The 23,679-nt window shown below is 48.5% G+C and overlaps 1 protein-coding gene across 2 annotated transcripts in view; it reads left to right on the top strand.

Annotated features, from left to right (window-relative positions):
- The window catches only part of MTCL1 (microtubule crosslinking factor 1), a 125,646-nt gene extending 102,422 nt beyond the window's left edge, over positions 1-23,224 (top strand). For both annotated transcript variants that reach the window (XM_068562770.1, XM_068562769.1), the window contains 6 exons: positions 1,687-1,854; positions 6,750-7,004; positions 11,659-11,955; positions 13,819-13,850; positions 15,353-16,841; positions 22,064-23,224. In XM_068562770.1, coding sequence (XP_068418871.1) covers positions 1,687-1,854; positions 6,750-7,004; positions 11,659-11,955; positions 13,819-13,850; positions 15,353-16,841; positions 22,064-22,276 — 2,454 coding nt within the window. In that variant the 3' untranslated portion in view covers positions 22,277-23,224. The remainder of the gene's footprint in view (positions 1-1,686; positions 1,855-6,749; positions 7,005-11,658; positions 11,956-13,818; positions 13,851-15,352; positions 16,842-22,063) is intronic.
- Positions 23,225-23,679: the final 455 nt, after the last annotated feature.

The raw sequence follows: 23,679 nt of genomic DNA, 5'->3' as shown, positions 1-23,679 counted from the left end.
ATTTGGCCAAACCTTTCTGAAAAAATGCCCATGCTGAAGCATACTAAGATAGCAATCATGGTTTTGAAATGTGTGTCCAAAGGGCTGGACTGGTTTTAGAAAATATAAAATCTTTTAAGTTAGGTATAAGCAGATTAGTAATAAAAATCCATTCTTTTATCAGACCTGTTTGCATGCTTCCCATGAGCTAAGCACCGTCTCCTCCCACAACTTACAGATCTGGGGGACAGGGGAGGAACAGGATAAACAAGTAGGTGCAGTGGTTCTTCCTGCCATTAGTGAGCAGAAAAGAGAGGGATAGTGATTCTCTCTCGGGGGACCACGAGGAAGCCTTCACGAACAAGTTAACCATTTACCTTTGGCTTTTTTTTTTAAACATCTTTATTGGAGTATAATTGCTTTACAGTGGTGTGTTAGTTTCTGCTTTATAACAAAGTGAATCAGCTATACATATGCATATATCCCCATTATCTCCTCCCTCTTGCGTCTCCCTCCCACCCTCCCTATCCCACCCCCCTAGGTGGTCACAAAGCACCGAGCTGATCTCCCTGTGCTATGAGGCTGCTTCCCACTAGCTATTTTACATTTGGTAACGTATATATGTCCATGCCACTCTCACTTCGTCCCAGCTTACCCTTCCCCCTCCCCGTGTCCTCAAGTCCATTCTCTACGTCTGCGTCTGTATTCCTGTCCTACCCCTAGGTTCTTCATGACAATTCTTTTTTTTTAGATTCCATATATATATGTTAGCATACGTTGTTTTTCTCCTTCTGACTTACTTCACTCTGTATGACAGACTCTGGGTCCACCCACCTCACTACAAATAACTCAATTTCGTTTTTTTTTTTTTTATGGCTGAGTAATATTCCATTGTATATATATGTGCCACATCTTCTTTATACATCCATCTGTCGATGGACACTTAGGTTGCTTCCATGTCCTGGCTATTGTAAATAGAGCTGCAATGAACATTGTGCTACATGACTCTTTTTGAATCATGGTTTTCTCAGGGTATATGCCCAGTAGTGGGACTGCTGGGTCGTATGGTAGTTCTATTTTTAGTTTTTTAAGGAATCTCCCTACTGTTCTCCATAGTGGCTGTATCAATTTACATTCCCACCAACAGTGCAGGAGGGTTCCCTTTTTTCCACACCCTCTACTTTTGGCTTTAATTGTTAAACCTCAAAAGTCACCCCCACCCCATGACTATGCTTGTCATATATTGTAATATATGACCTCTTAGTAACTACGAGTCTGAGTATGACCACCTATGTTGATGAGAGACATGAGCCCTTTATTAATTCCCTTCTGGTTCAACAGCTGGCACTCAAATGATAGCATACATACGTGAGTGTAGGTTATCTCATTATTTCTGCTCCTCAACCAGAGCCGGGACATCTGAAGTCAAGCAGAGTGTCCTGGCAGCCCTGGCTTGGCTCCCCCTGGCCTCCCACAGCTTCCTCCCGTCTCTGCTCCGGGTTCCTGTGGTGCTAGCATCCTAATCCAATGAGCCCTTGGCAGCGTCAGCCCCAGACCCTGCAGGCGATCAGGGAACCCGGCTCTCCCACTAACTGTGCAGATTCCCTCCCACCCGCCTTGGAGACAGCCCGGCACCAGTGCCCCTTTGCTTGCCAGCCTCCTGTCCTCACCCTTGTGAGATGGCAGAGCCGCCCGGTGTCCCCACAGGTGGCAGAGAACCAGCCGCTGTTCTGCGCGCTCAAGGCGCTGCTGGAGGAGCTGCGTGTGGAGCTGTGGGAGGACGAACGTGCACGGCGGCGGCTGCAGCAACAATATGCCGGTGACAAGGCCTCCCGGGATGTGGAGTGGGCCGCGCTCACGTGCCGCCTGGAGCAGGTACAGCCGCCAGGGTTCCGCTCCGACCGTGGGGAGGGTCCGGATCCCAGGGCGTGCCAGGGAAAGAGGGTGCGAGGAGAAAGCTGGGAGCAGCTGCCTCTGCCACCCCAGAAAGTCCCCGCCTTCCCACAGTGCTGTCTTTTCCCTCCTATTACCTCTCCCAGATCTGGAACACTGCCCCAACCCAGCAGCATTTCAAAAGTAGCGTTTATTTTCCCATTCTGTGTAGAGCAAGGTTGTCTCTTTTTATTATTATTATTCAATTTATTTAAACTAAAAGCAAAAAGAGTTCACCCATTCCCTGCCCCCTTCCCCTTGGCAACCCCCAATTTGTTCCATGTATCTCTGAGCTTGGCTTCATTTATAATATTTATAGAGTCCACATATACCAGAAATCATGCAGTATTTATCTTTCTCTGACTTATTTCACTTAGCATAATGCCTTTGGGGTCCATCCACGTTGCTGCAAATGGCATTATTTCATTCTTTTTCATGGTTGAGTAGTATTCCATTATACAAGTGTACCACATCTTCTTTATCCATTCATCTGTCGATGAACACTTAGGTTGTGCGTTATTTCTCGGCTATTGTAAATAGTGCTGCTATGAACATGGGGGATATCTTTTTGCATTAGTGTTTTCGTTTTCTTCAGATAACAAGATACATGAAAAGATGTTCTACATTATTAATCATCAGGGAAATGCAAATCAAAACCACAATGAGCTGTCACCTCACACCTGTTGGAATGGTTCTTATCAGGAAAACTAGAAATAGCAAGTGTTGGTGAGGAGGTGGGGAGAAGGGAGCAAGGCTGTCTTTAGCGCCACGGAAGCACGGCCAGGGTGAAAACGTGATGAGAGTGCACTGACAGAATTCAGACAGGGGCAAAGAAAAAGCAGATTGTGGTTTAGTTACCTCTGAAAAAAGGAAATGAATACTTTCCGTTAGACTTCTCCCAATACCAGAAAGAGCTTGTAGACCTCCCACTACAGCCCTAGAAGTCTGATCAATTTCAGTGTCCTTATTTACACGGAAGGCGCCCGAGGCCCAGAGGAAGCGTGTCGTCTCAGATCACAGAGCCTTTAGTGTGACTGGAGCTGACAGCAGGTTACTGCCTCCACCGCCCACAAGACAGCAGAGCCTCTCGGGGATTTGAGACACCGGCCCTGGGCGTTAAGATCGGGCTGAGCCAGGAACGCTGTTTTCTAAGTGCTTTCTCCCTGGAGATCTTTGAAAGCCATGCCACTTCCCATGTAGGGCCTGCTCGCTCAGATTGCTTCTCCAGGTTTCTTCCAGCCCCTTGATCACGATAAGGGAGGAAAGGTCTGCGCGTCCTTGATAATCTATTTTCTAGGCCCTGTTTTGAGGCAAACCGTGAAGTAATCAAAACTTTGTATGAATTGGCTCAGTCATGAAAGGAAAAACTTGCCTGGAAAGAAGACATCTTCCAAATGGCCTTGACAAAAGATTAAAGGGCCTGTCCTGTCAAAAGAAGACAGCTCCCGTGGTGCCCACAAGTTCACGGGCACTGCTGCCTGGTCCAAGGGAGCAGTGGTGTCCGGCTCATAGCCCTGGGTGGAGCACAGGCATAGCCTCCTCTGCAGCGGAAGCAGCAAAGCACAGCTGGACCAAAGCACCGGGCCAGGCTAGGCAAGGGATGCAGTTGCTAACCCAGTGATGAATCCTGCCTACTGCTGGGTAGGAGGTTCTTACTAGATTTTCTGTTTATCTTAGTTCACAGCCTGAAGAGCTGGCAGTGGAGAAGAAATGAGTAAGGACGTTCTGATGAGCTGCCTTTAAACTTACTTAAAACTATGTTTATAGTGGAAAAACCTAAATATTTTCAGAGATGTAAGCGTAGCTAAAAAGAGGAGGCATAATCTTTGACTTGAGCCAGCTTCAAAACCTTGCATCTTTGTTTTAGAGGAACCTGGTGTCCACCCACACATTTGCTACAAATAAAGCCTCGGGGAGAATCACTAAACACCAAGAAATAAAGCTAGGACTTCAAACCCAGAAGCCAGGTGGTAATAGGTAAAGATTTAGTCTTCTGCCCCAAATTGTTTAAGAGTTTCTCAAACATTTGGAGCCCGGGGAATGATGGATGTGGGCTGATGCTAGTTCACTCATCTTTATCCTTTTCTACTTAAATGCAAAACCGCTGAATTCTCCCAAAAGTGAAGTATTTTCTCTCAGTGGAGGCCATCTTGTGTCAGTTCCCAAATCTGTGATTCCTTCAACTGACTCCTAGGTCAGACCTTGCTCTAACCGCCAGGGATCCCCCAACAAATAAGACAGATCTTGAAAGGGTTCTCAGTGCAGTGGGAGACCAGACAAGGGCCACAGTTAGTACTAGTGTGGTAAGTGCCTCGCCAGGCCTGTACACAGGCTCTCAGGGATGGGGGGGCATGCAGGGCACACACCTCGGCTTGAGGGTTCAGGGAAGGGTTGTTTGTGAAAGCCCTGCTTAGAATGAATCTCAGAGGATGAACAGGAGTGGGCACATGGAAAAGGAGAGAAACAGTGTTTCGGACAAAAAAGGGACATCATGAAGAAAGGGGCATGGCACACCAGAGGAGCTGCACCTTGTCACATACGAGTGGAAGGAAGAATCGCCAAAGAATTGAAACATTAATCCTGATTTTATCATGGGAGTAAAGCATTTTGACTTGCATTTTTAAGAAGTTATTCTGGTGTCGAGGTACAGAATGGATTAGAAACCATTAGAATTGAAATGGATTAACATGGGTCCATGGGTAGACTTCAGGGATCTGCTGAACTAGAATAGGCAAAAGTATACATCTTTATGTTCATGAATCTTTCACTACAATTTATCACATTCACCAACAACAGTACACCCCCAATTCCCTCCTCCTGTCCTCTGTGCTGTTGTCAGACAGTTTACTTCTACACATTCTGTAAACACAAAATACAATGCAACTATTTTTAGACACTCAGTAGCATTCTAAAGCAGTTAAAAACAGGAGAAAATGAGTTATATTTGCATTTATTTAGGTCATTTCTAGTGTTCATTTTTTGTGCAAAGTGTTTGTTGATATCGTATTCCTTGTGCCTGAAAACTTCCTCTATCATTTCTTGAAATGTAAGCCTGCTTTAAAGTTTTCATTTGTTGAAAAAGCATTTTTCTTCTATTATTTTTGAAAGATGCTGTTGCTGAGTACAGAATTCTGTTGAGGTCGACATTTTCCCCCTCCAGCCCTTTCAAGATGTCACTCCATTTTCCCCTGACTTACATACTTTCCGAGGACAAGTCTGCTGTCATTCTCATCTGTGCACCTCCGTGTGTGGTGTATTTTTTTTCTCTGTCTGCCTCCAAGGTTTCCTCTTTGGTTTTCAGCAGTTTGCATGTGATGTCTAGATGGGAGTTCTTTTGCTTGCTTGTTAGTTTTTGGTCTTTAATCTCCTGGGCGTTATTATAGACTGCTAGGTTACATCACTGTCCCATCACCAGGTTCCACATGGGTGCTAAGGATGTAGGGGCAGACACGTGCCTGCCCGCAAGGAGCTGTACAGCAGGACAGGCAAGAGATGTGGTGACTCACAGTTGGGAAGGAGAGCAAGAAGCAGACTCTGGGAAGCTGGGTGGATTCACTGCTTCACCTTCTGTGTGACTCCGTCAAGATTTTTTTTTTTTTTTTAACGTCTTTATTGGAGTATAATTGCTTTACAATGTTGTGTTTGTTTCTGCTGTACAACAAAGTGAATCAGCCATATGTATACGTATATCCCCATATCCCCTCCCTCTTGTGTCTCCCTCCCACCCCTCTAGATGGTCAGAAAACACTGAGCTGATCTCCCTGTGCTATGCAGCTGCTTTCCACTAGCTAGCTATTTTACATTTGGTAGTGTATATATGTCAGTGCTACTCTCTCACTTCATCCCAGCCTACCCTTCCCCCTCCCCATGTCCTCAAGTCCATTCTCTACGTCTGCGTCTTTATTCCTGTCCTGCCCCTAGGTTCATCAGAACCACTTTTTTTTTTTTTTTTTAAGATTCCATATATATATGTTAGCATACAATATTTTTCTCTTTCTGACTTACGTCACTCTGTATACATGACAGACTCTAGGTCCATCCACCTCACTACAAATAGTTCAATTTCGTTTCTTTTTATGGCTGAGTAATATTCCATTGTATATATGTGCCACATCTTCTTTATCCATTCATCTGTCGATGGACACTTAGGTTGCTTCCATGTCCTGGCTATTGTAAACAGAGCTGCAATGAACATTGTGGTACACGTCTCTTTTTGAATTATGGTTTTCTCAGGGTATATGCCCAGTAGTGGGATTGCTAGGTCATATGGTAGTTCTAATTTTAGTTTTTTAAGGAACCTCCCTACTGTTCTCCATAGTGGCTGTATCAATTTACATTCCCACCAACAGTGCAATAGGGTTCCCTTTTCTCCACACCCATTCCAGCATTTACTGTTTGTAGACTTTTTGATGATGGCCATTCTGACTGGTGTGAGGTGATACTGTAGCTTTGATTTGCATTTCTCTAATGATTAGTGATGTTGAGCATCCTTTCATGTGTTTGTTGGCAATCTGTATATCTTCTTTGGAGAAATGTCTATTTAGGTCTTCTGCCCACTTTTGGATTGGGTTGTTTGTTTTTTTGATATTGTGCTGCATGAGCTGCTTGTATATTTTGGAGATTAATCCTTTGTCAGTTGCTTTGTTTACAAATATTTTCTCCCATGTCAGATGTTTTTAATTAGGACTTTAAAGATGAAAAGTGCTTCCTCCATAAGACTGGTCAGATCTTGGTTTAAACATGTTTCCAGGGATAATACATGAGAGTGCTGAGATTTTCTTCGCCTACTACTGCGAGACTGTCAGGGACTAAGTTCCTAAGTCTGTTCTCCTTGACAGCTGGAAGCGAAGACTGAGAAAAGCTTGGGAGACCCGGGCTCCTCTGCTGACAGCAAAGGGGTGTTCAGGAAGGAGAGGGAGGCACAGCAGAAGCTCCTGGCCGACAGTCATGGGCTAGTCATGGACCTGCGATGGCAGATCCACCACAGCGAGAAGAACTGGAACCGGGAGAAGGTAGAGCTTCTCGACCGCCTGGACCGGGAGCGGCAGGAGTGGGGGCGGCAGGAGAAGGAGCTCCTGTGGAGAATCGAACAGGTGAGGATGCCCCAGGGAGGAGGCGGAGATGCCTGACCTGGAAATCAGAGCACTCAGAAGGGGAAAATCAGACAGCTCGGAGGTCTCTGCTGCATCAGGCTGATGTAGGGGCTTCCAGAGGAGGAAGTAGAAATCCTAGGAGTTCTGGTGTTGGAGACTTAGGCTCAGCCCTCCCATGACACAGACCTTTTCATTGCAAAGTCTGTGGTTAACTTCCCTGTGTGTGTACGGTTGGGGGGTAACTTTTTAAAGGTGTTTAAAGACTAAACTTGAGAGATGAGATTATTTCAGGCCTTAGGAAGTGATTTCTACCAAAAAGCAAACTAGTTTTTAAGTCTGCCACTAAAGATGCGGTCATGGTGACTGCTTCAGCTTGAATGGAATTGTTGTCCATTAGTAAAGAAACTGCTGAATTCAGTAGGAAGTCAGGCTGTTTGCACCTGCTGTGGATCTTGTGGAGCTGTAATTAGACAGGACACAGTCAGGGGAAGTGACTGATTGTTCATCATCTTCAGCTAAACAAACATTGAAAAATGCAGATGAGTTCTGTGGGAAAGGGGGAGTTGTTGTTCTAGAGATAATCATTCCCTGCCTTGCGTCAGACTTAGGACAGTTTGCGTAGCTGCAGTCCTGCCTGAGTAGTGCACAAATTAAATTTTCACATGAAACTGATGAAGGACTGGGATTCTACCCTGGCTGGATTTTGACATAGCATACACTGTAGTTCAGCCTGTCACACTTATAAATTCAGGAGGCCTCAAGGAAATGTATTCATCAATAAACTGAATGCAGGAAAAATAACCTCATTATTCTATTATAAATATCCATGCTGCCTTTTGGAAAATGTGCTGTATTATCCCTAGACATGGGACCTGTGTTCTGCAGGTGCAGTGGCAAAGGTCCGTTTCTGCTCACTGTGGAGAAGGGAGGGGGCGAGGGAGAGAGAACTGAAAAGGACCAGGAACGGCTCTAAAACCTCTGAGCAGAAGTGCACTGCACATAAAGAGGCCCGACGTCCTTCCTGGGTTTGGTTACTCACACAGCTGAGTCACCAGACTGGTAGATGATCTGGCTCATTTCAAAATTCCCCAAATTCTATCAAAGGAAAGTTGGCCACTTCCTGTTTGGCCTAGAAATGCAGCACCTGAGAAGAATCTTCTGTCTTAAATCCCCTGTGCGCCTGTGCCCTATGCAGAGGATCAGCTGCCGGGTGGGAATTGTAGGGGCAGATGCAGCACGTACTCTTACAAAGTGGTCACGGATTCATCTAATGTTCGTTAACCAGTATCCTGGCTCCTCCAGGTACCTCGTTATCAGGGAGGGTCCCTCCTGGCCGTCCCTCCAGGACCACACACACTGTCCCTCCCGCACCCCAGCAAGGCCATCGTCATCATCCCCTTTGCCCGTGAGCTGTAGGCTTGTTGGTCTCATCATGGCTTCATTTTGGAAGTCACACCTTGGATGTAAGTTAAGCAAGTCTTTGTAAGGGCTTCATTTTACTTTGCGGAATGAGGAATTTCTAGTAAAGGAAAAATTAGTAAGACATCCAGTGACATTCAGTGTTCGAAGAGTTAATGCCCTAGGGATGAGCAGCCACCCCATTTTAAGACTATCTTTGGAAAGATGAGTGGGCAGGGGCTGAACTCCATTTCCAGACTGTCACTACTGCCATGGCCCTACCACGATGACAGCCTTAACATCTTTGAGCAAAATGGACTCAAGACACGTGGGTTCTGGGCGTTCATTCATCTGTTCCTGAAATCTGTGTGGTGGATCCCGCAGGCTTTGTACAATGATTTCATTGCTGTTTTTAGAAGAGGGTTTGTTGATGCTTCAGATATGCAATTGTGGCTTTCAAAAATAAATCCAGCCTTCCCCCCCGCCCCAAATATTTGACATTTAAAAAATCACAGTACCCAATCCTGAAAATGAGGAAAAGCAGTTATAGGCATTCTCTGTAAAAGAGGAAATTGGCTAAAGTGTAGTGCGTGTAGATTTTTTTTTAATCAGTTATTGAGTTGTTCATTCATTTAACTTTTAGCTGCACGTTCCGTAGATAAACAAGACACGTAGACAAACATTCTTCATAACGTATGCCCCTCCATATCTGACTACGTGGTGGGCCGTGTAACCTTGTCTGTGATGACCTAATACAGATGGTGAAAGAAGTAACACTAAATCCATTTTCCACTTTGAGAACACATGCTTCGTACTTGCCTGGTGGTGTTGAATTCCTACATAATTTCTGTGCCATGTGAGGCATTTGATATGACGAATGACTGTGGGAATGTGGTTAAGGTCATGCAACACACACCATCTATCTTATCAGCATCTGTCTCAACCCAGATCTGATGGGTGAGAGTTAACTTTCCTGGAGTTACACTACATTTCTCCTCTGAATTGTTCAGTCCCAGTTAGCCTGCAGAGGCCTTGGGAGTTGGCTGTGTTAAAGAACTAAACGAAAGCTCACACGTCACTCCATTCTTCTTCCAGTGACTTCCTTAAATCAGTTACCTCTACAGCACGAAAGGCTGTTCTTTTAAAACCTGTGTACAAAGTAACCTTTTTTCTTGTCAGGTAAAGTGACATTCTCAAGGGTTTATTGTTGCCTGCAAATCTTGTAAATTTGGTGTTTGCTTTATAAGTTGTTCTACTGCAGGACTCTAAGTACAGTAGGTGCCGATGCCTCGTTTGAAATGACTCTCCTAGGAAACCCTATCCTTTTAGGGACCTTTTATTCTCTGTCAGCACTGCAGAGGCATCTTGGCAGCAGACACCTCCAGCTGAAACCACTCCAGCTCATTTTTAGGGAACCTAACTAACCACAGCTTTAGTGCACAGTGCTCCTGGCTGCCCAGGTTTATTTTTGAAACCCCATTTTGCTGAGTGAGAATGTGCTGGCTCATAGCTCTCCCCTGTAGTCATTCTCCCCCCTCTTCACACACACCCTCCGTGCACATTTACAGCTTCAAGTGTGATTCTTGCATTTTAATTCTGTGCCCGAAATAGCTTGGAGATGATCATATGTTGAAACTAAATCACACTGACATGCATTAGATGAACATAATAAAAAACTTTCCTTTTCATTTTTTTAAAAAAGAAAGCATTTAGCATCTTTGAGAGCTATGTCACCGGGGAGGGGGTAGAGAGCAGAGGGGGCTTAGCTGAAACCCCCGGTGACTTGCTTGTTCCCTAATTCAACGGGGATTCTGCCTCAAACTCTAAAACATTTAAGCTCCAGCTGCTTGAATCTCCATCTGTCTCCTAAAATGAAGATAATACTCTGAGACTGGTTCCACCACCTCAGAAATTACTAGAAATGAGTAAAAGTCCCCATGACTCCTCATGGCTTTGTTCCCTACGACACACAGACCACACTTATCCAGCTTGCTGATGAAGGCTTGAGTGAGGACAAGAGGTGTAGTTTGTGAAGGATGCCTTGTTAAAGGGTAAATGAATGCGCTTCCAAGGGAGGGTCAGAGCCTCCGGGCACCGTCTCAGCACCACTTCTGCCGCCCGCACCTTTGAGTTCAAGTCCAAAGAGCAGCCAGGGCGGTGGAGTGCGTGAGCCGAGCTGTCAAAGGTGCTTTCTGCCTGTTTTGGAGGGGAGCCCCGCAGGGTCCAGGGCAGCCCCTCAGGGCTCCTCCGAGGAGAGAGCACTGCAGGCACGCGTGTCCCTGCCCGTCCCTGTGGTTCCAGGTGGCTCCTCTTGAAGGGCCCCCACGCTGTGAGGACATGAGGCGTTCGCTCATCAGTGCACCCAGGCCCGAGGAATCACGCAGGCCTCAAGGGGGGTCAGTGGTGGTCCTGCTGACGAACAGTGAGCTTTACGCTGGGCCCGGCCTGCAGCCCTCCCACAGCCCCAGAGGGAGGGGCACCCCTCTTACAGGTGGGGACACTGAGCTGAGGCGACCAGCCACACACAGTGGTTCTAGGTCTCCTGAGGTTTCCCCACTGCTGCTGCTTGCATTTACCAAGTCAGAGAAAAGTATGGCTCCAAACTATGTGGCTCATGTTTTTGTTTTTTTCTAGTCATACCAGATCTTTAATTACCTCTGTAGCTAAATTTTAATCCTCTCAAGCAAAGTGTAGGATGTTTTCGACACCCAATGGTTATAACCCAGGTGATCACTCGGGATTTATGTAGGACCCATTTCAAATAATTTGGAGACCACCATGCTCTGTTGTTATTTAGAAACCCTGCTAGTTAGGAAAATCAAATTCACCCTCAGAAGTTTGCTATCACTGATGGCTTTCCACTGAGTGTGCCTTACGTTCTGAAGGTAATTACAAAAAGGGAGTTCTAAATGTGTCATTTGGTAATGTTAGATTAAAAAAATACATGTATAATTTCCTGTGAGCACAGTACTCAAAGTTATATACAATAACATAGTCTCATCAGAAGGAGCTGGCTTGCATGTGGTTAATGCAGATTTTTCTAGTCCATATAAAAATTTTATTTGTGATTTTTTCTTTTCAAAAAGCATTTGTGATGTGTTATTTTTGAAATTAAGGTCAGAACTTTAAGAACGTAGACTTCTCACCGTCTTTCAGATAGACCATATGTTAATTCCAAATTGTGGAGAAACCATGACCTTAGGGAGCAACAGACAGAAGAATGAGGCTAATTGTTTTCATTTTTAAAACCCTCAAGTTGCAGAAAGAAAACAGTCCCCGGAGAGGTGGCAGTTTCCTCTGTGATCAAAAGGAAGGCGATGTCCGCCCCTGTGCCCACACGGGGAGCCCCTGGGCCCCCCACCCCACGGGGATGTGGCCCTGCATGGACACCGACTCCAGCACGTTCGAGGACCAGCCGCTGTCCAAGCTGAAGGAATCGGACAGGTGCTCGGCCCGGGAGAACCTCTACTTGGACGCCCTGTCCTTGGACGACGAGCCAGAGGAGCCTCCAGACCGCAAGCCCGAGAGGGAGTTCAGGAACTGCTTCCCCGAGGTCAGCCTGGGTTTGGGGTGTAATTACCTGCGGCAGGACCGAGGGCAGGGGCTTGGGAAGCCGGCCGAGTGGCTGGCAGGCCCCTGGTTTTGCATATCACGGCCTCTGGGGTCAGTAAAAACGAACCCTTCATGATGCAGGAGCTTTGCTTGGTGGTCCTGACCCCAGGCTCCCTGCTTCACTTAGCCACTTGTCTCAGGTTCAGAAATTCAGGGCTTGTGTCCTGTGTGAATGGGAGTCTCAGGAACGGGAGTGTCCAGTGAAACACAAGAGGAAATACTGGGTTGACCAAAAAGTTCGTTCAGTTTTAAGTAAAAATAAGACATTTTTCATTTTCAGCAAGAACTTTATTTAACGACGTATTCATTAACCAAACGAACTTTCTGCCAAACCCAATAGATCATCCCGGGAAGTGCAGAGCTGCAGCTTTTCTTAAAATCATAGTACGGCCTTCTGATTCCAGAAAACATTAATAACAGAAAAAAAATTTGCTTTAAAGAAAGTAACAAATGTCACTAACCAATGACATACAATAAATACCTTATTTGGGCAAAGGGAAAAAAATCCCACACTAGAAACCTATGTAACTTAGATCAGCAAATAGAAGAGCTTAGCTCTGTGCAGAAATCTCCACGGCACAGCATTGGGTTTTTCTGGTTATGACTTTTTTAAAACTGGGTTTTAAAGATTGATTTTAGGAATCATACCTGTGAGCCAATCTCACAGTGGTTGCACCTGTCATTTGACATGCTCAGCAGACAGGGTGCCCGTCAGGCAGGGATGTTGAAGTGGGGGATCACCCTCAGCCACAGGTCAGCGAGGTCAAGTGCCTTCTCCTCAGCACCTGTACCCAGCAGAGGTGACAGTGCCAGCATGCCACCCCGGGGATCTAGTGGCAACGTCTCCTATGCCATCTCAAAGCAGTGGCCAGATCCCATAGGGAGGGCTCCCTGGGGGATGCTCAGGTGGTTTGCTGTGCCAGGACTCAAGTCGCAATACCTCGAAGGCTCACTGGGCCTTGCTCCCTCAGGACTGGTCCGCACGGGGGTGTCCTCAGGAGGACCGTGTGTGCGTGTTCTCTTCTTTAGCAGAGGTCACTGTACCTTCCCTGATTCCCAAGGGCGGTATTTAAAACAAAGAGCCCTCTAAGGACGTCACACCGACTTTTTTTTTGCATTTTTTATTGCAGTACAGTTGGTTTGCAATGTAAGTTGCAGGTGTACAACAGCGATTCACAATTTTTAAAGGTTGTGCTCCCTTTAGTTATTATAAAATATTGGCAATATTCCCTGTGCTGTACAATACATCCTTGTAGCTTATTTATTTTATATGTAGTAGTCTACACCTCTCACACCGACTTCTATAGACAGGCTGAGGCCAAGAGACATCTCTCCCCCTAACTTGCTCTCACCCTCGTCTTCCCTTCCTCCGCCTCCTCCATCTCCTTCTTCTCCCCGTTCTCCCCCTCCTCTCTTGCATGCGTGTGTGTTCTCTCTCTCTCTCTCTCTCTCTCTCTCACTCACACACACTTTCAGTCATTAACGAGGCAGCTTTGAAGCTCACGTGCTTAGTGATGCCCTCTGAGGAGCACAGGAGAGCCACTCTGTGACAAGGTTTATAGCCAATTTTTCTCACGTGGGCCCTCCCTGGACTCAGAGGCTCTAAGCCCTCATCACCCCTGGATTCTGGTGTCATTATTGTACTTCAAAGGGCTGAGAGGCAGAGGCACTCCTGGCCCAAACTTGGCTGCCATGTATGTTTTAAATGGTATTGTCCTAAGAGAAAAACAAATCACTTAGCACCCTGAAGGCCCCCAGGCAGCCAATGTTAACCCATTCAGATAAACTTGCTTCTTCTTTATAGGAAGAAGAAAATCACAAGGGAAATCTTCAAAGGTAAGTAAGACTGATGAAATGATAGTAGACTACTGCAGTAAAAACCTCCTGGTCTTGGGCTTCCCTGGTGGCACAGTGGTTAAGAATCTGCCTGCCAATGCAGGGGACACGGATTCGAGCCCTGGTCCGGGAAGATCCCACATGCCACAACTACTGAGCCTGTGCTCTAGAGCCCTCGAGCCACAACTACTGAAGCCCTTGCTCTGCAACAAGAGAAGCCACTGCAATGAGAAGCCCCTGCTCGCCGCAACTAGAGAAAGCCCGCACGCAGCAACAAAGACCCAATGCAACCAAAAATTTAAAAAACCACCTGTTCTTAAAATTCTATCTTGTCACTGCAGTGTACTGTGACACTCTTCAAAAATGACTTAGAGTAAAACTTCTGGATAAGTAGTTGGCCAGTGCTATGCTGCGTTCATGTTTGTGTTAGTGTCACAGTAAGAGCTGTGTGGTTAGAGTTGTGTTGTGTATATAAGGAGATGATTGTGTTAAATGGTTTTTGAAAGTCCATGGAAACCCTTTCTTCTAATTTAAAGTCTGAAAAAACTCCCTCTTGATATGTTATGAGACACTTTACAGACTGACCATTTAAAAGCTCTCCTAGGAGAATTTATTACAGTATTTCCTGGCGGTAATCCTTGAAGTAAATATAAAGTAGTTGGTGTTCATAATCATATATTCTAGTAACCCTTATATGTATGATGGGACATGTCTGAAAAGGCACATATATGCAAATTTGTTTAAACTGAGTAGAGAGGGAAGGGGAGGACTGAGCCTGTGGGTGGGTCTGGGCAGGGCCAGGGGGGATTTCTGTTTGAAATGGTGTTGAAATCATTCGCTAGCCTGATCACACCTTCCACTGCCCTCCTCTCCTCCACATCTTCCGTTGGCCTTGGGAGAGACTGTTGTTAGTGCTTTAAGCCGACAGAGGATGAGGCCCGTGGGCGGAGAAGACTTCAGGTCACAGTTGCTTTGTGGTGGCATCTCTCCCTCCCCGCTGCTCGTTTCGTTTGGATTGGGACTGTGTTGCGTTCACGTCTGTGGGATGCGCGCCTGCTCTAATGCCGGGAACTCGGGAAGCTCCCGCAGCTCCGACATTGAAGGTGCCCATCAAGTACGTGGAGAGGCCAGGCCACAGCCAGGCTCCCCTTCTTCCTGTGGAGCTTCCAGGCACTGAACTAGAATATTACAGAGTAGGGTTAGAGCTTAGCTCTGACTGCCCCGGAGCCCCACCTCTCCCACGGTTTTGAGGGTCAGCCGTAGTAAATTCTGACCAATACAAGGCTCCTGCAGCAATTCCAAAGCCATAAAAGCCTGTTGGGACACCAGAGGGTCAGCCCAAGAGTGGAAAACATCAGGCAGCTGGAACGTGTCCTGATCCTTCAGGTGGAGACACAGGCACTGTGCATGCAGGCAGGACACAGGGTGTGCTGGGTGAGGGGTTCCAGGGCCGTGGCTCCCTAGCCGGTGGCAGCTGACACCTCTCCTCTCCCCTTCCCCAGGGCCGTGTCCGTGTCATCCATGTCTGAGTTCCAGCGCCTGATGGATGGCTCTCCCTTCCTGCCAGAGAAGGGCCTGCCCGCCACCGGCAGCAAGGAGGACGTCACCCCGCCCCTGTCCCCAGATGACCTCAAGTACATCGAGGAGTTCAACAGCAAGAGCTGGGACGACAGGCCCCCAGACCCCTGGGCAGACAGGACCGAGGCGGGTCGGGCGAGCTCCGAGGCCAGCACCGACCCTTTCTCCGACTCCTCCTGGTACCTCACCACGAGCATCACCCTGACCACGGACACCGTGACCAGCCCGGAGCACTGCCAGAAGCAGCTCCCGCGGAGCCTTGTCTGCGCCGAGCAGGCCGGGGTGAGGATGCTGCACAGCCCGCCCGCCATCCGGAGGCTGGATGGCACCGTGGTGGCAGGCGGTGAGGGCAGGGCCCGAGGGGGCCCGGGGGGCGCCAAGGGGGGCTCTTCTGAACACATTCTTAGCAGGTGGCCCTGTGCCCCCTCCAAGCACCCCCGAGACTACACGGAGGGTGGGCTCTGGCCCCTCGACAGCACCCTCGGTTTCTCCTCCCCGCTGCACAGCCTGGAGATGTCCAAGAACCTGAGTGATGACATGAAGGAGGTGGCCTTCTCCGTCAGCGCCGTCTGCTCCAGCCCCGGGGAGCCTCTGGTCAAGGACACGGCCTGCCAGACCAATGGGTCCCGGACGACAGGGACGCAGACCGTCCAGACCATCAGCATCGGCCTGCAGACCGAAGCCCTGCGGGGCAGCACCGTCACCAGCAGCCCCCACAAGTGTCTCACGCCCAAGGCGGGGGGTGGCACCACGCCCGTGTCCTCTCCCTCCCGCGGCCTCAGGAACAGGCAGGTGGCCCCCGCCATCGAGAAGGTGCAGGCCAAGTTTGAACGCACATGCTGCTCCCCCAAGTACGGGTCTCCCAAGCTGCAGAGGAAGCCCCTCCCCAGAGTGGACCAGCCAAGCAGCAGGACCTCCCCGGGGCTGGCCCCGAAGGGCTGCGGCGAGTCGGCCTGGGCCCGTTCTACCACCACTCGGGAGAGCCCTGTGCACACCGCCATCAACGATGGCCTCTCCAGCCTCTTCAGCATCATCGACCACAGCCCTATGGTGCAGGACCCCTTCCAGAAGGGGGTGCGGGCCGCCAGTCGGTCTCGTTCGGCAGAGCCCCTGCCGGAGCTGGGCCCAGGCCAGGACACAAGCCCCAGCTCCCGAGGCCGGTCGCCCAGCCCGGTCGGGGCTGGCTCCGAGACGTGCAGGGAGGAAGGGGGAGAGGGCACACCTGCGAGGCAGGACCTGTCCGCTCCCCCCGGCTACACGCTCACAGAGAACGTCGCCCGGATCCTCCACCGGAAGCTGTTGGAACACGCCTTAAAGGAGGAGCAGAGGCAGGCCGCCCACGGCACCCCCAGTCTCAGCAGCAGCAGCCCCGTGGGAGAAATGACGGTCAGAGCCGAGCCAGGGTCCATCGAGGTAACGGATGCTGAGTATCCCACCCCCCCTCCCCCTGCGGCTCGTCCTTTTCAGTGTCAGCACAGCTGACCCTGGGGCTGTACCAGGTTATGTGAGTTCAGGAGGTTTAGGGGAGGATGGAAGAAGCAGGAACGCAAACCCTGAGCTGCTTCTTAAAAGAGAACTTGGTTTTATTGCCGTCAGTGATCCTCTGAGGACCATGAGATGGTTTTCTTAAGGAGCTCAGGGACGGACTCAGGTCCTCCACTCTGGCCTCAGTGATCCATGCTTGTCTGTTTATCAGGGCAGGGCTTTTCACGTGGGGTCATATCTCCCCTCCTTCTGTATGAGTTTGTGTCCTGGGAGCGTGTGTGGGCAACATCCGGCTTTCTGCTCCAGCTGTGATGAAGAGAGAGGGTTTTGACAGGGTGGACATAGAACACCTCTCGTCAGGACCTACAGGAAGGGTGTCTGGATCCCAGCGCTGGCTTCAGTGCAGACAGCGGGTTCACGTCTCACAAATCCCATTACCCTCTCTGTGTGCGTGCGTTCTCTTAGCAGTAAAACCAGGTGAGACGAATGGATAAGGTCAAAATCCTGCCTTCATACAACGCGATTATAATCCTTATCCCCTTAAACATCGCCTATTATTGTTACCTATGACCACACGTATTATCCATATTGTCACATATTATTATGTGATTGTTATTATTGTATCCCTCCCCCCTTAAGGTTATTTGCAAATCAGTCGATCTTGAAGTCTGCCCTGCTCATACCCACATGGGGTATAACTGGACCACAGCAAGAATGAGCAAAATAAAACAAAGCCAGATGCGGGTGCCGGGGGTGAAAACGGTGGTGATGTTGGTCTTATCGTTCACGCAGTGCCAGAGGAGGTTTCCCAGCCCTTGGTCAGACACCCTTATGTGTAGACCTGGGGTAGACCTGGGGGTGAGGCCTGACCCACCAGGAACCCAGATGCAAAACCTCCACAGCAGTGGAATGCTGACACCGGTAGGCATTCTCCAGGCTGGGCAGACAGCAGATGGTGAAGGTTAGAGAAAGACACGTACACACTCCCTCCCAAGGCTCTGCAGCCCCAGCTGCACAGGTGAGGAGAGGAGGAGGTGTATTTCCTGTGTCACCCGATCCACCTGCTGCCCCACATTTCCCACAGCGGGAAAAGGAATGCTCAGCTTCCCAGTATAACCCAACAAGAGGCATTTAACTCAAAATATAGAGTTTAAATCTGAAATAGATTTAAACCATGTGAAATTGCCAGTGACCTACAGAAATGGCAACACCATATGGTTCAACCTAATAATACTGACAGTCTGTGGCCTATGCCTGCCAAAGGTACGCGTCTTTGTGATGAGGCTGTTCGCGTGCTCTGAGAAGGAGGTTGTGTTCTCAGGTAACAAATGGTGTCTTCTGCGGGCTTCTGTTACCCCATCCCTCAGGGCCCCTCAGGTAAGTGGTTTGCTGCTGCAGGGGGTCTAGCTGGGTGAGTGCCACACCTCCTTGGAATGAGAGCTTTGTCCCAAGCATTAACTGGCTTGTCTGTGGTGTCCATTTATATTAGAGACTAAATTCATTTTGAGTCACGAATGAATGCTGCAGGCAATCTATGAGACTAGAAAGGAAATAGTGCTGTGATTCAGTCATTATTAAACCAAGGCGTGAAAATGGCTTTATCCGTATAAAGCTGGGCCCCCCTTTGGTCCTCTGTGAAGTGTCTTAGATTTTCTTCTCACTCGGTGTGTTTACTACCAAAAGAGGTGATGGCCGATTTCAACGGGGCCCAGGCACGGTGTCAGGGGTTCAGAACTGGCATGGAGCTCTCACGGGCAGTGTTTCAATGTCATGGGCTCTTTTTCCTTTACTGTTGGAATTTGGCTTATTCTAGACTCCAGTGGAATTATTCCTCACCTGAACTGACTTAGGCCCATTGGAAACCCCAAGACCCCTTCCCATCCCTCCCTAGATTTGTGGTAGTTTTTTTCGTTTCAAAATCAGAACGAATTCAGATTTCCCACCCTCCTCTGAGCCCGTGTGGGAGAATCTTTCCCGGAGTGCTCAATGGGACATCTAGACGTGGGTGATGGAGTCATCCCTAGCCAGGAACGGGCACAGTAGGAAACTCCCTTTCTCCCTTCACTCTCACCCCACGAGCTACTTATTCCTCTGTTTCTCTTGAAGACATAGCACCAATGCACAATGCAGAGAGCAGCTGTGAGCAGGTCTGGTGTGGAGAGAGAGGATAATCTGGAAATGTCTCAGTGGAAAATTCGAAGGGAAAGTTTTAGTCTGAGCTGCAGTCATTTGGTCATTGTGACTAAAACAATCTGGCTGTTTAATGGGCTCTGTTTCAAAAACAGCAGTTGTAGGGTGTTTGTTGGAAATGTTAAATGCCAAGGGGCAGCTCGGGAAGAAGAGAAGAATAGCCAGCGGAAGGGAGAGGTCTGTAGCTGTGCTGTCGTGAGGGCCCCTCCTGCTCTGGCCAGGCGGGGACCAGACTGTGTGCCCGCTTCTGTGGGACCTCGCTTCTCCAGATGGCTGTCCCTGGAGCTGCCACCAGGCCTGTTGACTTTAAACCTTTACTGTTGTTCTTTTTAAAAAGTACTTTCCAACCTACTTGCTTTTCTCTTCTTTGTCTGTCTGTTCTGTCCAGAACCAAACTGTCTTACTAACTGCCCCCTGGGGACTCTAGCCCTGCCTGCCTCACGCCGTAAGTGCTTTCTTCCTTCTTTCCACACTGTCTGGAGAGGTTGTCATGTAGCTCAGGGCTGGCATCTGACCCACAGAATGAGGCCCCACCGTCCTGGGCAGCTCTGCTCCAGGCTGGCCCAGGGTCCACCTGCAGGGACAGATGGCAGGCCTGGACGGGACCACTTGCCCCCCGGGATACTGACTGCTCAGTAGAGATCCTATTGAGATCTCCCCTCTCCTGTGCAGTCTGCAGCCAGTATGCTCCCGAAGGGGTAAAAGGCCATTGGCCAGAGAGGGAACCGTCCAGCCTGCAGGGTCTCCGAGCTGAAGCGTGCTCCCAGTCGGCCTGTGCCTGCTCACTGACATTTCGGTGGCTGTGCATTGCCATGTGCTATAATAAGGTGTGACCATTACGCATGAGGCTTTTCTCTTTTTTTTTCAAAAACCACACCAGAGGGAATAAATACAAATATATCTTGTCCTTCCCACTGGTCACCATAGGGGTCATAGTAAGTGCTCAATCAATTTGTGTTAATTGACTAAACAACACAATCGTCCCTGCTCCAGAACTGCAGAATCACCTTCAGAGCCTGAATCAAGGCTTGTGAGAAAATACCAACCTTGTTTCTGATCAAGGATATAGTCACCCACACCCCACCCCCCCGCCCCTTATCCACTGGCCTTAAATACAACTGGCTCTCAAAGACTAAGCACATGCCCCACGAAAAATGACTGACAAAGAATGGCTCCAGAGGCCATTTCCAGAAGAGGTGCTGCAAGGATGAGATGCCCCCAGAGCCTATGGCAGGGGCTTCTTGGGAAAAAACAGCATCACTTGCTCAGATTTGCTGTTGTGACACTAAAGAGAACTTTGTCCCCTTGAACTCATGGTCACAGAGCATTTCTTCTGTGCACACAGATGCTAGTGACGAGGTGGCACAAATTAACAGAAAACCCTTGTCACTCAGCATCAGCTAAATAGGAACAGGCCACAGTGGTGTCCAAAAATCCTACGCCGGCAACCTACACACACTGATAGACAACACATATTACAACCCAACACTCTTATATACGCAACACAAACCACACATCTCTTGAGCCACCGTCCCTCGTGCCCTGGGCTGGGCTGAGGTGAGGACGTTTCCTTTAATTTTGGCTGTTTCAGTGCTGATGTGTTTTCACAGGCGAGGTATCTCTGGTTATCATGGTTTCCATTAGTGTAAGTGCTTTGCTGATGAGGCCTCCCTGTAGTCACATGAAGTGCCACCAGCAGGTCTAGGGACGTTGGTCATCGTGTGTGTCGATGCTCCTTTTCTGCTGCCCCCGGGCGGCGACCACTCCCCCATCCCTCCTGTGCCCCGCCCTCCATCTTCTCTCTGTCGCTCTGATGACTACATGCTCCTCCTTCTGCTCTGCTGTGCTCATCACATCTCTTTACATCCCTCGACTTACTTCCTGAGTGGCTCTGAGGGTCCTTGTTTTGTGTTCTTCATCGCAGTGGTTTCCCACCTCAGCCTCTTGTTGTGTGGGTGTCTGGGTGGATAGAGCTCACCGTTTCCTCAGGCCACAGCTGCCCACAGATTCCCCAGTCAGTGTCCTTTGTCCTGGCGTGCAGAGTAAGGACAAGTAGCTCAACAGTCTCTCTCTAATACAAAAAAAGGAGCAGCAGCCTTGAGAGGACGTACTGTAGGTGATCGGTCCCGGGGTTATCGGTCCTCAGAAGGTGCAGGAGCCCATACACTCGGGCTCCACTTTTTAAAATTTTATTTTATAAATTTTTGTTTGTTTTTATTTTTAGCTGTGTTGGGTCTTCGTTGTGGTGCAGGGGCTTCTCTTGTTGCAGAGCACAGGCTCTGGAGTGCAGGCTCAGTAGTTGTGGCACACGGGCTTAGTTGCTCCGAGGTGTGTGGGATCTTCCCGGACCAGGGATCAAACCCGTGTCCGCTGCATTGGCAGGCAGATTCTTAACCACTGCACCACCAGGGAAGCCCGGGCTCCACTTTTTAAATGCTGCTGCCAGGAAGAGTAATTTAGGTGGTTTTATCTAATGAAAGTTTCTGCCTGCAGCATTATCTCCATGTTGTGGGAGTTTAACCCAGTGCCAGTCAACCTGGAATAAACGGTAGCAGAGTTGGTTTGAAGGTGAGCCCCGTTGCTGGTGCAGCCTGATGGAGTCATAGATCCCTTCATGGCCAGCCTCTCAGGACTGGGCAGACCACTCAGGACTCTGGCTCCCCCCTTCCATTTGCTGCAGCCCAATTCCGAAGGCGCCTCATATACACACCCATCTCATGCCACGTTTTCATCATAATTTGCTATCTTCCCATTACTGTCGTCACCGGTCATTCGTGTTGAATTCTTTACTTACCTTTTTAACTTATACTCCGTGAGCAACGTCTAACTTAGCATTCAGAAGTTGCAGACACCCTGGTCTGTTGCACTTGAGTCTACTGAGAAGTTTGTTTGGGGGAAATCACCTCCCAGAGGACCTGTCCGTCTGAGTAACCCTGTCTTTCTCTTCCTCGGCTTTGAAGGAACTCCCTTGTTCTGCACTAGCTCCATCCTTAGAACCCTGCTTCTCCAGGCCCGAGAGACCAGCAAACCGTCGCCCTCCGTCCCGCTGGGCCCCACATTCCCCCACTGCCTCACCGGCTCCGTCACCCGGAGACCCGACCTCCTTGGAGGAGGAGGCTGCCCGGGGAGAAGCCACACCTGTGATGCAGGCTCGCATGGATTATCTGGAATAATTCACTGTAATTGCATAACCACACCGTCATCATCAACCGAACTCTGCCCCAAAAGGAGAGATCTGGTTTTCCCAAGGTCAAAGAATGTTTTTTTTTAAAAAATAATAACACAGCTGCTGAATGTTCAACCTGTGAATCTGAGATGTTTCTAGAAAGAAACAGTAAACGTGCCTGTAAGAACTTAATTTTTTTCATAGCTCAGAAAACTATTTTTGTCTCCATCTTTTTTATATTAAACAAAAAAAAAGGTAAATAAGATATAAATTTAAAAACAAAAAGTTTTTAAGAGATTCTGAACACCCTCGCGCGCGATACTGACTGCCTCACTGTTAAATTTGCACTGTTAACATTTGGTTTGGTTTATTTCCACGTTGAATTAGAGTGTTTTAAGTTAATTTTATTTTGTCAGTGTTCTTGTTTTTTAAGAATTTTTGAAATGCTTCAGACTGTATGATTCAGTGAACTTTTTGTAATGAAAAAACCATGAAGCCAGCCAGTAGACAAGGCAGATCTCCTATATCCTTGAGGGGATAGATGGCAGCATTCTGGAAAGGTAGAGAGGCCTCAGCCGGGTTGTCCAGACCTGCTGTATAATCCACATATTCTTCTCGACCTGCACGTCTCTGGGTTCGAAGCACTGGGGTGCATGTACATACCGCTGCTGTGGTCTCGCCCCGCCTATGTGTGAGCCCTCTGTCCCACTGTGATACAGTGTGAACCCCCTCGTACTGTACTGTTGTTGTCTTCTCGCATTGATGATACAACAGCGATGGCATTTTAAAATTATTGTTAAAAGATTAACAGGCAATACAGTGTTTACTCCAAATTTCCTTGTTTAAGGAAAAACACTACAAAAAGTCCTGAGGATACCAAATGGAAAGAGAGAGGGTGGTGCCTCGGAGTCTGTATGAGACGATGATGAAGAAGAAATAAAGCCTTTACAAGATGGCACCTGTCCCAGACCTTGTGTCTCACGCACCCTCCACCTTTTCCTAGCGGCTCACGCAAAAGGTTCCCGTTGAGGGGGCGAGGGGGGTCACACAGCCACTCACGTATCTGACTGGGATGCACTGTGAGTGCACAACGGCCTTGCAGCTTCTCTGCAAGGGCCTCCTGGAATAGATAAACAGGCGACTACATTTTTGCTAAAAAAGCCAAAATGGGTGGGCAAGGGGGTGTGAGGAAAACAGTTATCCACAGTCAGAATGCGCCCACCCTCTCCCCTCCTCGGAAGGTGGGAGAGGCCATTTCCATCCCTGGACTGAGATGCAGCCCAAGCTGCCAGTGTTTGATAAGTAGGAGTTTACGAAGAAGTGGTGCTGATGAAGAAAACAAGAACTATTTCAGGCCGAAGCTTCTATCTGTAATCTTTCAGTAACAAACCGGCTATGGTATAAGTTATT

Source organism: Eschrichtius robustus, chromosome 14 (assembly GCF_028021215.1).
Source record: "Eschrichtius robustus isolate mEscRob2 chromosome 14, mEscRob2.pri, whole genome shotgun sequence".
In the NCBI taxonomy this organism is placed as follows: domain Eukaryota; kingdom Metazoa; phylum Chordata; class Mammalia; order Artiodactyla; family Eschrichtiidae; genus Eschrichtius; species Eschrichtius robustus.
This window is presented reverse-complemented; position numbering and strand designations above follow the sequence as displayed.